We start from the raw sequence: 13,211 nt of genomic DNA on the forward strand, positions 1-13,211 counted from the left end.
CACCACACTACATTCCATCTTTGGTCTGGCCAATGCTGCCATGTTTATGGCAAGACTCATCCTTTTTACTGATCCCCAACTCCTGGAGACCAGCATCATGTCAGCCTCTTCCCCACTCTGTCTACCTTTGCTGAACCTTGAGGGATGGCCTTGGGCATTTGTTGCTTGTCCCTTTTACTGTAAGCACATTGCTGCTCCCTTCAATGAATTAAACAGCAGTGATGTCTGATCATCCTGCTCAGACATGTATGAAGCCACTGGCACAGGTGAGACATAGATGCCTGGCCTGCAAGGTCCAGATTGGTACTCTACCTCAAGAGCCCTTGAGACTAAGGTGTGAATGTCCTGATCTAAATGACAAATGGGCACTGGTGCAAACAGTTTAACTTTGTGTGAAATAAATCCCTGTCCCCACAATGACTTCATGCTTCAGATCAAGGATAAATGGAGCAAAGTGAAGTCACCTACAAGTCATCAATGTGGGTTTTAGGGGTGGCACAGTTGCTCAGTGGTTAGCACTGCTGCCTCAGTGCCAGGGACACAGGTTTAGCTCTGGCCTCTGGTGACTGGTGCTGACATGATCACTTTCTTCCTACAGTCCAAATATGGGCAGGCTGGGTGAAGTAGCTGTGGGGGAAATGCAGGGCTATGGGATCAGGTAAATCTGAGATCTGCTTCAGAAGGTTGATTTGCAGACTCAATGGGCTGAATGGCCTGCTCCCATGCTGCAGGAAGTCTGATTCTGAGGCTTAACTGTTCTTCTTTCCCCCCTCCAGAAGCCAGAGAGGGATGAGTAGGGTAACAGCCTGCAGGCAATGCAAGTTCTCCTGGATCTGGAGAAGAACGTGAACCAGAGTTTGTTGGATCTACCCCAACTCGCCACAGCCCAGACTGACCCTCATGTAAGCTTCACCTCTTCATTCTCACCACTGCCATGCCTCCTCAACTTCATTGGTTGATCTTTGTGGAGTGGAAAGTCACAGACGTAACTCTGTCCCGATGTTACATTGTCATCATAATTATGTTATTAAGGTACAATGTTACAACTGCTCAACACTGAACTGAAATAGGAATTTGGATTACAGTCTAGTGGGAATGCTGATGTGATTTTTGGCTGCTGAATTGGAGATTGTTGCACTATACAATACAACTTGGAGCTCTTTCAGAAGGTGAGATGGATCAGCTGAAATGTTGTCGTCACTGGCATCAATTCTCCACCTGGTAGCTAGATTTTCAGGGCTGTCTAGAGCTAGTTATGGCTAAGGGTTTTTCAGTGGGAATTATGAAGTTGTCTTGGACAGTGTTAATGCACTCAGTTGTCATCTTCCTCTGTTGCAGCTGAGACTTCCTGGAGACTCACTATTTGGATGAGGAGGTGGAGATCATCAAGCAACTGGGTGACTACATCACCAACCTGAAGCACCTGGGAGCCCCTGAGAATGGGATGGAAGAGTACCTGTTTGACAGGCTCTCCCTGGAGGACAGCAGTTAGTGTGGCCTGGAGCACTGTCTACTTGGTCTGAATGCATGCCCCACTTCACCCTGGCCAACCTGTCTCCTTCCAAGGAGAAGGGACTTGTAGCAAACAATGTAATGGCTGTACCAGCTGAATGGGAATGAACAAAATGATGTGTTGATCTTGCTTATTGTCCATCATTCAGAGAACTGGGTGGTGTCTCTCGAGAGCTTGAAGCCTGTAATCTTTCTGTAGTTTGATTGGCTGGTCCAATTACAATTGGACATGAGACTAATTCACTGGGTCTTTTGACAATTTCCCCACCTCACTGGTCAGGGATAATGAGATGGAGTGCCTCCTTTGTGTGAAACAAGATATTCCCCTCCCACCAGAATTTGAGGTTGTGGTTTGATGCTGTTGGCCGAGAAAACGTTTTCGACAATGACTAGCATACTGTTGGATGTGGTGTGCACAATTGTAGTTAACAGAACGTGGAATTCCTTTTGCAAAAGCAACTTCCCACACCTTTTATCAAAAGCTGGGACCAGGCCCCAACATTCTGAAAATTAGGGAAATTTTAACTTGTCCATGGATAAGGCATGGAAAAATTAACGTTAAATACCTTTCCTCATCAGCCTCCCTGAACAGTACCTTACACTCCAAGTGACAGAAATCACAATTTGACGACAAAACTAACTAATCTGCTGGCTGGATCAGCTCAGCCGAAGGAGGTGAGATATCGGGATGTGTTTCCTTGCCAGGGGCAGGAACCAGCTCATTGGGAGAGGATACCACTTCAGCTGGTCTGCTATTCATTGTGACTCGGGCCCTAACATGACGTGACGAGTATATTCTATTCTCAGTTCTCAGCATTGTTGTCTCCTTTGTTTCTGTTACTTTTTTCTTTACACCCCCCTCCCCCACAACCATGTGTGCAGCCCAACAGCGTTGGGTGCTGGTAAAGGGTCAAACCAGGACCAGCAGTCAAGGTGGTGGGGGGTGGGGTGCCACGTGCCACTCTCTAAAACCCATTCACCCTTCCCTTGTTACATGTCTCCACCAGTTGGCAATGCTCACCAGTTGATTCCTCCTTCAGTCTGAGTTACCACACGGTGACACTTCAGGGGATTTTATATCCACTTCAGCTCCAAAAGGAGTCAATGCCCATGGTTGCTGGGGGCAGTATGCGCAGAAGCAATCCCAATTTGTCCGAATGTGGCTCCCTTATTCCACTTTCTTTCCCTATCCTTGCACTTACTCTACCGCTTCATCCAAGCAAAAATTTTCAAGCCTACCACCCCCAAGACCTGGGAAAGTGCAGCCCAAATTTTCACAGCAGCCTCTATCAGACAGTCAGCTCACATTCACCTGAGCTGTATGGGCGTATAATGCCTGCTCTTGATGCGACCCACAGTGGCAGTGTCTTGAGCATAGCATAGCACAGCAGCGCTCCTGGTTAAATGTTGCCATTTGATTGGCTCTTGCTGCTAAAGCCTGCATTGAGCGCACTAAGCTGCTCCTTTGGTTCCTCTGAGCCTCCCCCACGGTGAGCGTTACTCCTGATGCAGGTTAATTGGGTGAAATCACATTGAAGGAGCAGTGTGACTCGGAGAGGAGACCTGGAGATGCTGATTTTCCTGTCCCCCTGCTTCCCTTATCTTTCGAGGGGTCAGAGATCCTGGGTTAGGGAGGGGGCTATCAGAGACATCCTGAGGATTGTTCCAGGGAGTTTTGTAGCGAGTGCACACTGCAGCCTGCATGAGGGTGTGGGTCTTTAAGGCACTGAGCGTGTTTGTTCCTCCACAGAGAGCAGTTTAATTGCAGCAAATTGAAGTCTTGGCTGGAGAATCCCAATAGTGCAGCAAGAGGATATTAGGCCCATTAAATCTGCATCGACCCACTGAACCACATCCTGCTCAGACCCAACCCATTTGCTTAACCCCACGGACAATCGAATTACCTTGGATGCGCATTGTCACTATGGGGCTATTTAGTATTACCAACCCACCTACCCTGCAAATCATTGGGCTGTGTGAAGAAACTCAAGCACCTGGAGGAAATCCACGCAGGCCATCAGCCAGGGGTAGAATCGAACCTGGGTCCCTGGCACTGAGGCGCCAAAACATTCTAAAGTACCAAAGGGAAGGAATGCACTGCGGCAAACTACGTCATGGGAATAGACTCTGCAGCCCAGCCCGAACTTGCAGACCAGGTTTTCATAAACTGTGTAGTGCCATTTGCCTACATTTGGCCCATCTTTCTCTAAACCGTTCCTTTCCATGTAAATCTCCAAATGTCACTTAAATGTTGTAATTCTATCCACCTCGACCACTTCCTCTGGCAGCTCGTTCCATGCACGTACCACCCTCTGTGTGAAAATGTTGTCCCTCACGCCCCTTTTAAATCCTTCCCCCTCTCCCATCAAACCGGTGCCCTCTAGTTTTGGACCCCCCTACCCTGTCCCAGCATGCTTTTTATATACAGTCAATCTTGAGTGTGCCAATGGCAAGGCTACATTTAGTGCTCAGCAACTGTTCCACTTCAGGAGGTGGTGATGAGCTGGTTATTACAGTCCACCTGGTGTCGGCGAGACCGGAATGATGCTGCTGCTGCTGCTGAGGAGGGGCTTCTGGGATTTTCGTTCACAAACAGGGATAGTGTTCCAAGTCAGGATGGTGACAGATTTACATGGAGCTGCTTGAGTGTCGTCGGAGCTGCCTCAAGCGAGAACATTGTAAACTATTCCAGCACTACTCCCAACTTCAGCCTTATTGACGGTGGACAGGTTTTGGAAACTCAGGAGTTGAGTACTTCCTGACAGAATTCCCAGCATCTGAATTCCCAGTTTCTGAGCTGTACCATCTACAGAACGCAATGTATCCAGGACCAGAAATTCCTCACTTGGAAACCTGCTGGGGTTAATCGCTAGTTCTACTTCAAACAATGAAAAACGAAACTGGGAGACAGAAATGTTCAACGTGCGATACATTTCTAGCAGCAACTGAGACATAGAGGCCTGAGGCCTACTGTGTAGAAGAGGCACTCAGCACATTTAGCGTTTTGCTTTTCAAACTGGGCCTTCAAGGTCAAGGTCAGGGAGATCACATCAGATGCAGATTGGATCCACAAAGTACATCAGTTGCCTGTTTTAGATGATCCAAAAGCACATTATTTCTGTTGCGGCACAGAAATAGGAAAATGTTCAGATCAACCAAATCGAGCCATTTTTCAAAGAGCTCCAACACCAATGTTCAAAAATTATGACGACTAATCCCTCAGAATAACAATCTGACAGAATTCTGCAAATCTGTGATGAATGTGTCTTAACGCACAACTTCAGATACAGACGTGAAGTTTTAGAGCATACTTTATTCTCATTTTCAGGGAGATGTCCTCCCAGAATTTGCACTTGTTCAGGAGGTCAAAGATCATTTCAGCAATTTCATCATCAACCACTCATCAATTCTGATTGGTTTTTTGACCCGATTCCCATCCTGCACTGATTGGATGTGGCAGCTGATCAATTGATTAACAAGAGTGTTTGGCCATCACTGATGATCTCATTTCCTGCTTCATAAAATGAGTGTTGGCTCCTGGAGTATAAATAGAGTCCCAGGGCAGGGATGTTTATTGTTGTTCTTAACTTTGTCATTTTTGTGGTGAGGAAAATAAAGCAAGTGTTTCCTTTATAAGATGGCCTCCCAGATCAGTCAGAACTATCACCAGGATTGTGAAGCTGCTGTCAACAAGCAGATTAATGTGGAGCTCACTGCCTCCTATCTCTATCAGTCTTTGGTGAGTGGTGTCTCTGTTGGGTGAAACATACTTCTGTTCTGTTGAAGTGAACTCTTCCCCTTGGATGTAATTAAGTTGTCTATCTTATAGACTGAGTTTTGTGGCTCCTACCTCTTTCTCAATGCAGGATGAGTGTGATGTTACTGTAACAATAGTTTGGTGTCCAATGTTACTCTAACTTGGGTCCCAGTTGGTTGTCAGTGAGATGTGGAGGGTGGAGTGTTCTTGTAGTTACTTGCCTGTCCCATGATGGTGCTGTGAGTGGTGGTAATTATAGCTTCCTGTGGCTGTTTGAAACTTGAGGGAACTAATTTAAAAATGAATTGGGACTAACCATTGTGGGAATGGAAGCACCATCAGCTAGTCACTGCTCTTCTTTTCCTTCTTGTATCCTTGCTTGTATTTGAATTTTGTGGTGATCCCAACTTAACATCTCAAATAACCTTGAGAATCTTGATTTCCTATTGCAATCAGCTTAGAATAGGCTTGTTCTAGCCCTACAGAGCTGGGCTGAGAGGTGGCAAATGGAGTTTAATGCAGACAAGTGTGAGGTGATGCACTTTGGTAGGAGTAACCGGAAGGCAAAGCACGAGGCTAATGGTAAGATTCTTAGTAATGTAGATGAGCAGAGAGATCTCGGTGTCCACGTAAACAGGTCCTTGAAAGTTGCCATCCAGGTTGACAGGGCGGTTAAGAAGGCAGTGTTTTCTCTTTGATTAATAGAGGCATTGAGTTCTGGAACCAAGAGGTTATGGTGAAGCTGTACCAAACTCTGGTGTGGCTGCACTTGTAGTATTGTATACAGTTCTGGTCACTGCATTATAAGGATGTGGAAGCTTTGGCAAGAGTGCAGAGGAGGTTTACTAGGATGTTGCCTGGTATCGAGGGAAGCTCTTATGAGGGAAGACTGAGGGACTTGAGGCTGTCTTCATTGGTGAGAAGGTTGAGAGTTGACTTAATTGAAACATATAATATTCTGAGGGTTGGAAAGGGAAATCCTCTTTCTGCGGACGGTGAGCATGAGGGGGCATAGCTGTAAATTGAGGGATGATAGATATAGGACAGATGTCTGAGGTAGTTTCTTTACTCAGTAGTAAGGGAATGGAATGCTTTGCCTGTGACGGTAGTAGATTTGCCAACTTTAGGTACATTTAAGTCGTCATTGGACAAGCATATGGACGTACAGGGAATAGTCTAGGTTAGATGGGCTTGAGATCAGTATGACAAGTTGACACAACATCTAGGGCCTGTACTGTGCTGTTATGTTCTAGTTTCAGATTAAACTGGGTGAGGTTGTGACTGGTATCTGATCAAGCAGATCTCCATTTGAGATCTACTTTGCTTTTTTTCATACTCATGAGGTGGGTGTGGGCTGTCTGTATATGAAGTGTTGGAGCTTTTCCAAGGCACGGCACTGCCGTGGGGCTGAGAATGTGCGGAGGGTACTGACCCAGTGAATATGGAAAAAATAGCTTATTCCTGTTGTATTTGGCCTGACTCTAACTAGCCCCTCTTTCCCCAGGTGGTTGGGTGCCTGTGCCCTTCCAAGGGGTAGAATGTGTTTAGAAGGTGTTAGAAGTAACCTTAGTGAGTGTTGCCGGGTGCTCTCTGGGCTTGTGCTTGTCAGCAGGAAGTCCTGTCATGATGAGGATCAAGTCCCTGTCAGCCCCACTTTGGGAGGTGGCAACAGCTTTCATTGAGCCACCAGTTCAGTTTTAATCGCTGACCCATGTTCCTAACACAACTTGGAAGCATGTCCCAAGAGTAAAATCTCCACTATTCTACATCTTCTAACTGCCCATTTAAATGGGCAATGATAAATTGTGCTTGTGTTTGCATTTGACAATTAAAGCAACTTTTTTCAGCAGGATTCCCAAGAATGTGTGTCTTAGAAGCTGCTTCCAATAGCAGACCTGGTAAACCTGAATACATTGAATTGTGAACATCCTGGTTTAGAAATCTACAGGACTTTGCCTGTTGGATTAAGTCAACAGTAGCATTTCCACGTTACTGTTTTAATAAGTGATGTTGTCTAGAGAGTAGGTGATCTGCAGGTCACTGTCATATTTGTCATGTGATCAGTTTGTTTTGTCAATCATTGTTTCATGTGTAATGGTACAAGTTGCTAGCAGTCTCAGTACAGCTGTTTTAGTTGCAGCAGTAAACTGTATCTAGAACAATCCAAAGACTGTCCCGAGGCAGGCTTTCCTTGGCAGATTCTTGGTGCCCATGTCCTTCATTCATCCCTTCCCCCTCACCCCAGCCACCCCACTACTGCAGCCCTTGTCAACCTAATACAGTGCATCCAATTGCATTGATCCTGACTAAGCAGAAAATGTGCTCCTTCCTAGCTGTTAGTTGCAGTGATGGGATCTGTTTTCTGGCCTTTGCCAAAGGAGCAATAGCGTGCCCTGCAGCTGTTCTATTGGTGCACATCCTGCATTCCAGCTTCTGGCATTTCTTGAAACCCTATTCAATCAGTAATTTATCCCATTTCTGGTGGAGGTTAATCAGTAAAAACATCAATTCACACTTGTTCTCACCCAATGCTGTGCCAGACCCACTGAGCAATTTGCCAGGAGTTTCAAACCAAAATAAAACACATGGTGTTTACAGCTTACCTGGAGGAAGCTGGGATTGTTTTGATTTTTCCAATTCAACAGGAACTGCTCAAAACTGGGTTCTGAATTGTTAATGCATCAGGTACTTAACAGCTTATTGTCAGTCTGATTTTTAGAATGCTCAAGTAGCCCTGGAGCTCTGAACTAAAATTGGCCCGTGACTTGTTAATGGGCTTTACCTTGATCTCCCTTCCAGATGTCCTACTTTGACCGGGATGATGTTGCCCTCCCCCATGTCTCCCGCTTCTTCAAACATCAGTCCCAGGAGAAGCGGGAACATGCAGAGAAGCTGCTGAAATTCCAGAATCAGCGTGGAGGCCGGGTCCTCCTCCAGGATGTGAAGGTTGGAGTTGGGTGGGGTGGGGGTTGGGATGGTAATGGCTGCTCTTGTGGTGTGGTTTCAAGTCAGTGACAAGGTTTTCATTTGAGTCAAATCTTTGTTCGGCCTGTTTGATCTCCTTTTTGAAGCCAGTGTAGAAAGAAGCCCTTTGGCCCACCATGTCTTTGCTGACCCCCCCAAACACTAAAGCACATTAATCCCATTTATCTTCCCTTGGTCCACAGGCCACTGTCCTGGCACTATGTACTTGTCCAGCTGGACCTTAAACTGATCTGGAGTAGCTGACTCCACCACCATCCAACCCTTTATGTGGTTCATCTCATATTTCTAACCTCCCCCTCGGAGGAGGGTGAAGAGAACGTTTCCTCCAATCCCCTCTAACCTGCTTACTCCACAAACCTGGTTTCTCTCTGGTCTTGGTGTCTGCCATGGGGAAGACATTCCATCAACTGGCCACTCTCTATTCTTCAATAGTTACATCAGGTCACTCCCTCAGCCGTTCCTGCTCCACAGAAAATCCCAGCCTATCTAACCTCCAATCAATGGATCTTGGGCAACAGCCTGGGCAACCTCACCAGCTTCCCCCTGCAGTGCCATCCTGTCCTTGTGACTGGTGAGGCCAAAGAGGGAATAATGTGGTGACTAGAAGAACAAACTGTGACAAGACTGGCCCCCTTCCTGTTCCACCACACCCAACTAATAGAGGTTGCTTGCCCTCTGTCACTGTTACACCCTGTTGACCTTGTCTGAACTTTGAGGGATCTATGGTTTTGGGCCTTTCTTAACTGTTAGCAGCACAACACACTTTGCAAACACCTCGCTGTCCCTTGGATGAATTAAATAGCCGTGATGTTTCTGATCATCCTGCTCAGGCATGTATGAAGCCACCAGCACAAGTGGTACTTGAACCTTGGCCTTGTCAGCCAGAGACAGGGGCACTACCACTGTACCATGACAGCATTTAGGATTCACTCGTGAATATCCTCACAATTCCATCAGATGGACCCTGATGCAAATCTTGTCATTATCCCCCACAATGACCTGTTATTCACCTTCCTCCTTCAGATCAAGGACCGACAGGCAAGGTGAAAGCAATTCTGAAGGAACTGTTCTTCAGCTGTGCTCCAGGGCTGCCTCAGGGGCTAGCAGTGTTCTCAGTGCTAGGGACACAGGTTTTGATCTGGCCTCTGGTGAGGGACTGGTGTTTCCATGTCCTCCCCATGTCTGCGTTGGTGTCCTCATAGTATAAGAGGATTGGCCATCTGAAATGCAGGGTTACAGGAATAGAGGGGGAGTGGGATGAGCTGGGATGCATTTCAGAGCAGTTCTGCACTGATCGATGTTGTAGAGATTCTGAAGCTTCACTTTCCTTCTTTCCATCCTCAGAAGCCAGAGAGGGATGAGTGGGGTAACAGCCTCCAGGCAATGCAGGTTGCCCTGGATCTGGAGAAGAATGTGAACCAGAGTTTGCTGGATCTTCACCAACTTGCCACAGCCCAGACTGACCCTCATGTAAGCTTCACCACTTCATTCTCTTCACTGCTGGTCACTCAGGGCAACACCTTCAATGGTTGGTCTTTTGTGGATTAGAAGTTGCCTGCTGTCTCAGACAAGTACAATTTGGATCTCTTCAGATCTGGACCAATGCTTATAATCTGATCAGCTCAGCAATCAAGTAAAATGGGAATTTGGATTATAATCTAGTAGGAGTGATGAAGTGATATTGGCCACTGAATGCTCATCCAGGATTATTGCAGTGGAATGATCACTATCCATCATAATCCAACACAGCATCACTTAACAAACTGCAAGAGCAGTTGAAATACATGGTCCTCACTGGCATAGTCTCCAGGTGTTAGGTTTTCAGGGTAGTCTCGAGCTCATATGGCTGAGTGTTTTGCAGTAGGAAATCTGAGGTTGTCTTGGATAGCATTAATGTAGCAAGTTGTCATATTCTTGCAGCTGTGTGACTTCCTGGAGACTCACTATTTGGATGAGGAGGTGGAGATCATCAAGCAACTCGGGGACTACATCACCAACCTGAAGCGCCTGGGAGCCCCTGAGAATGGGATGGGAGAGTACCTGTTTGACAGGCTCTCCCTGGAGGACAGCAGTTAGTGTGGCCTGGAGTACTGTCTGCTTGGTCTGAATGCATTCCCCACTTCACCCTGGACAACCTGTCTCCTTCCAAGGAGAAGGGACTTTTGTAGCAAAGAATGTAATGGCTGTACCAGCTAAATGGAAATGAATAAAATGATGTGTTGATCTTGCTTATTGTCCATCATTCAGAGCTCTGAATACTTTGGGTGATAGCTCTTGCTTGAAGCCAATTTGTTTTCTGTCATTTGATTGGTCCAATTTCTAATTGGATTAGGCAACCCTTCACAGAATCGCTCACTATCCCCACATTAGAATGTAACTAGATGGAGTGTTTTTTTTGGTTAGTCCTGTGGAAATTGAAGGTGTTTCTCCTCCAAATAGGATAAGGTTGGGATTTGTCAATTGTGGCACTGGCTTTCTTCTAGAGGACAATTAGTGCGCTTCTGGATATGGTGGGTTCAACTGTAGCTCAAAGAAATTGTCTTCCTCTGGTGCCAGGAAGTTCCCACACCGTCCAAAGAGACTTCTCTACCCAGCCTGATAGAATTTGGGATAGTGGTGTTCAATTGCACATTTCCCTTGAAATCTCTTCCCCGCCTCAGCCATCCTGCGTACTCAATTATTGCCTGAATGATGACAGCAACACAAAGTGAAGACAGCCCTTTATCTACTGACCCAGCTTCCTGATCACAAAGGTCTAAAGGAAGAGGCCCAGCAGGCTCTGATTTCAATCCAGCTGGCGGAAGCTGCAGAGGTGTGAAACAATCTCGACTGCCTGGTATATCTTTTTTTTTTTTTTCCCCATTGGGCCCTACCCTGACAAATAAAACACTATATTCTCAGTGTTGTTACTTTTGGTTTCACCATCCCAAACTGTGGCTGGAGCTCTTTCTCTTCCGCTTCTCCTCACTTCGCTCACCCCGCCCTCCCCCCACCCGACCTTTTCTATCCACGTGCCCCACCAGCCTAAACATTCACCACAGCCCCTTTCCCTGCGAGTCAGCTCAAGACATTCACCTGAACTGTACTGGATTATAATGCAGGGCCTCATTGCTGCTTACAGCAGGATAACAGGGACCTGGGAAGAACACAGCAATGCACCTGGTTAAATGCTGCTGTTTGATTGGCTCTTGTTGGTAAAGCCAGCATTGAGCACACTAAGCTGCTCCCTTCGTTCCTCTGAGCTTTCCCCCATGGTGAACATTACTCCTGATGCAGGTTGATTGGGTGAAAACACATTGAAGGAGCAAAGTGGCTCGGAGAGGAGACATGGAGATGCTGACTTTCCTTTACGGCTGCTTCTTTTATCTTTCAAGGTGTCAGAGATCATGGGTTCGTGAGGGGGCTCTCAGAGACATCCTGAGGATTGTTCCAGGGAGTTTTGTAGCGAGTGCACACTGCAGCCTTCATAGAGGTTGGCGGGGTGGGGGGGGGGTGCTGCAGAGTCAAAAAGCACTCAACATATTTGTTCCACCACATAAAGCAATTTATTTTCGGTGAAAATAAGTCTTGGCTACAGTAACCCTCAAGTGCAGGAAGGGACCATTAGGCCCATTAAATCTGCATCGACCTTCTGAACAGCATCCTCCTTAGAACCAACCCCTTTGCCTTAACTCCACATTTCCCACGGCTAATCGACCTAGTCTGCAGGCCCCTGCTCACGATCGACAATCTGTAAATCATTGGGCTGTGTGAGGAAACTCAAGCACCTGGAGGAAATCCACGCAGGCCATCACCCATGGGTAGAACCGAACCTGGGTCCCTGGCACTGAGCCGCCAAAACATTCTAAAGTACCAAAGGAAAGGAATACACTGCGGCAAACTACGTCATGGGAATAGACTCTGCAGCCCAGCCCGAACTTGCAGACCAGGTTTTCATAAACTGTGTAGTGCCATTTGCCTACATTTGGCCCATCTTTCTCTAAACCGTTCCTTTCCATGTAAATCTCCAAATGTCACTTAAATGTTGTAATTCTATCCACCTCTACCACTTCCTCTAGCAGCTCGTTCCACACACGCACTACACTATGTGTGAAAATGTTGTCACTCACGCCCCTTTTAAATCTTGCCCCTCTCCCCTCAAACCAATACCCTCTAGTTTTGGACCCCCCCCACCCTGTCCCAGCATGCTTTTTATATACAGTCAATCTTGAGTGTGCCAATGGCAAGGCTACATTTAGTGCTCAGCAACTCTTACACTTCAGGAGGTGGTGATGAGCTGCTTATTACAGTCCACCTGGTGTCAGAGAGACCGGAATGATGCTGCTGCTGCTGCTGTTGCTGAGGAGGGGCTCCTGGGATTTTCATTCACAAACAGGGATATTGTTCCAAGTCAGGATGGTGACAGAGTTACATGGAGCTGCTTGAGTGTCGTTGGTGCTGCCTCCAGCAAGAACATTGTAAACTATTCCAGCACTACTCCCAACTTCCGCCTTATTGAGGGTGGGGAGGTTTTGGAAACTCAGGAGTTGAGTACTTCCTGACAGAATTCCCAGCATCTGAATTCGCAGTTTCTGAGCTGTACCATCTACAGAACGCAATGTGAACAGGACCAGAAATTGCTCACTTGGAAACATGCTGGGGTGAATCACTAGTTCTACTTCAAACAATGAAAAACGAAACTGGGAGACAGAAATGTTCAACGTGCGATACATTTTTAGCAGCAACTGAGACATAGAGGCCTGAGGCCTACTGTGTAGAAGAGGCACTCAGCACATTTAGCGTTTTGCTTTTCAAACTGGGCTTCAAGGTCAAGGTCAGGGAGATCACATCAGATGCAGAATGGATCCACAAAGTACATCAGTTGCCTGTATTAGATGATCCAAAAGCACATTATTTCTGTTGCTGCACAGAAATAGGAAAATGTTCAGATCAACCAAATCGAGCCATTTTTCAAAGA

General features: G+C 46.6%; 1 protein-coding gene across 1 annotated transcript; it reads left to right on the plus strand.

Annotated features, from left to right (window-relative positions):
* Nucleotides 1-5,149: 5,149 nt before the first annotated feature.
* On the plus strand, nt 5,150-10,330 carry LOC132206415 (ferritin, middle subunit-like). Its single transcript, XM_059640534.1, has 4 exons — nt 5,150-5,251; nt 8,069-8,215; nt 9,599-9,724; nt 10,175-10,330. The coding sequence occupies exons 1-4, from the start codon at nt 5,150-5,152 to the stop codon at nt 10,328-10,330; spliced, it is 531 nt and encodes a 176-aa protein (XP_059496517.1).
* Nucleotides 10,331-13,211: the final 2,881 nt, after the last annotated feature.

This window comes from Stegostoma tigrinum, chromosome 38 (genome assembly GCF_030684315.1).
Source record: "Stegostoma tigrinum isolate sSteTig4 chromosome 38, sSteTig4.hap1, whole genome shotgun sequence".
Classification (NCBI taxonomy): Eukaryota; Metazoa; Chordata; class Chondrichthyes; order Orectolobiformes; family Stegostomatidae; genus Stegostoma; species Stegostoma tigrinum.

Coding starts and splice junctions, on each gene's coding strand:
- LOC132206415 (XM_059640534.1), top strand. CDS start 5,150: ATGGCCTCCCAGATCAGTCAGAACTATCACCAGGATTGTGAAGCTGCT. Junction 5,252..8,068: donor CCTATCTCTATCAGTCTTTG/GTGAGTGGTGTC, acceptor TCTCCCTTCCAG/ATGTCCTACTTTGACCGGGA. Junction 8,216..9,598: donor TCCTCCTCCAGGATGTGAAG/GTTGGAGTTGGG, acceptor TTCCATCCTCAG/AAGCCAGAGAGGGATGAGTG.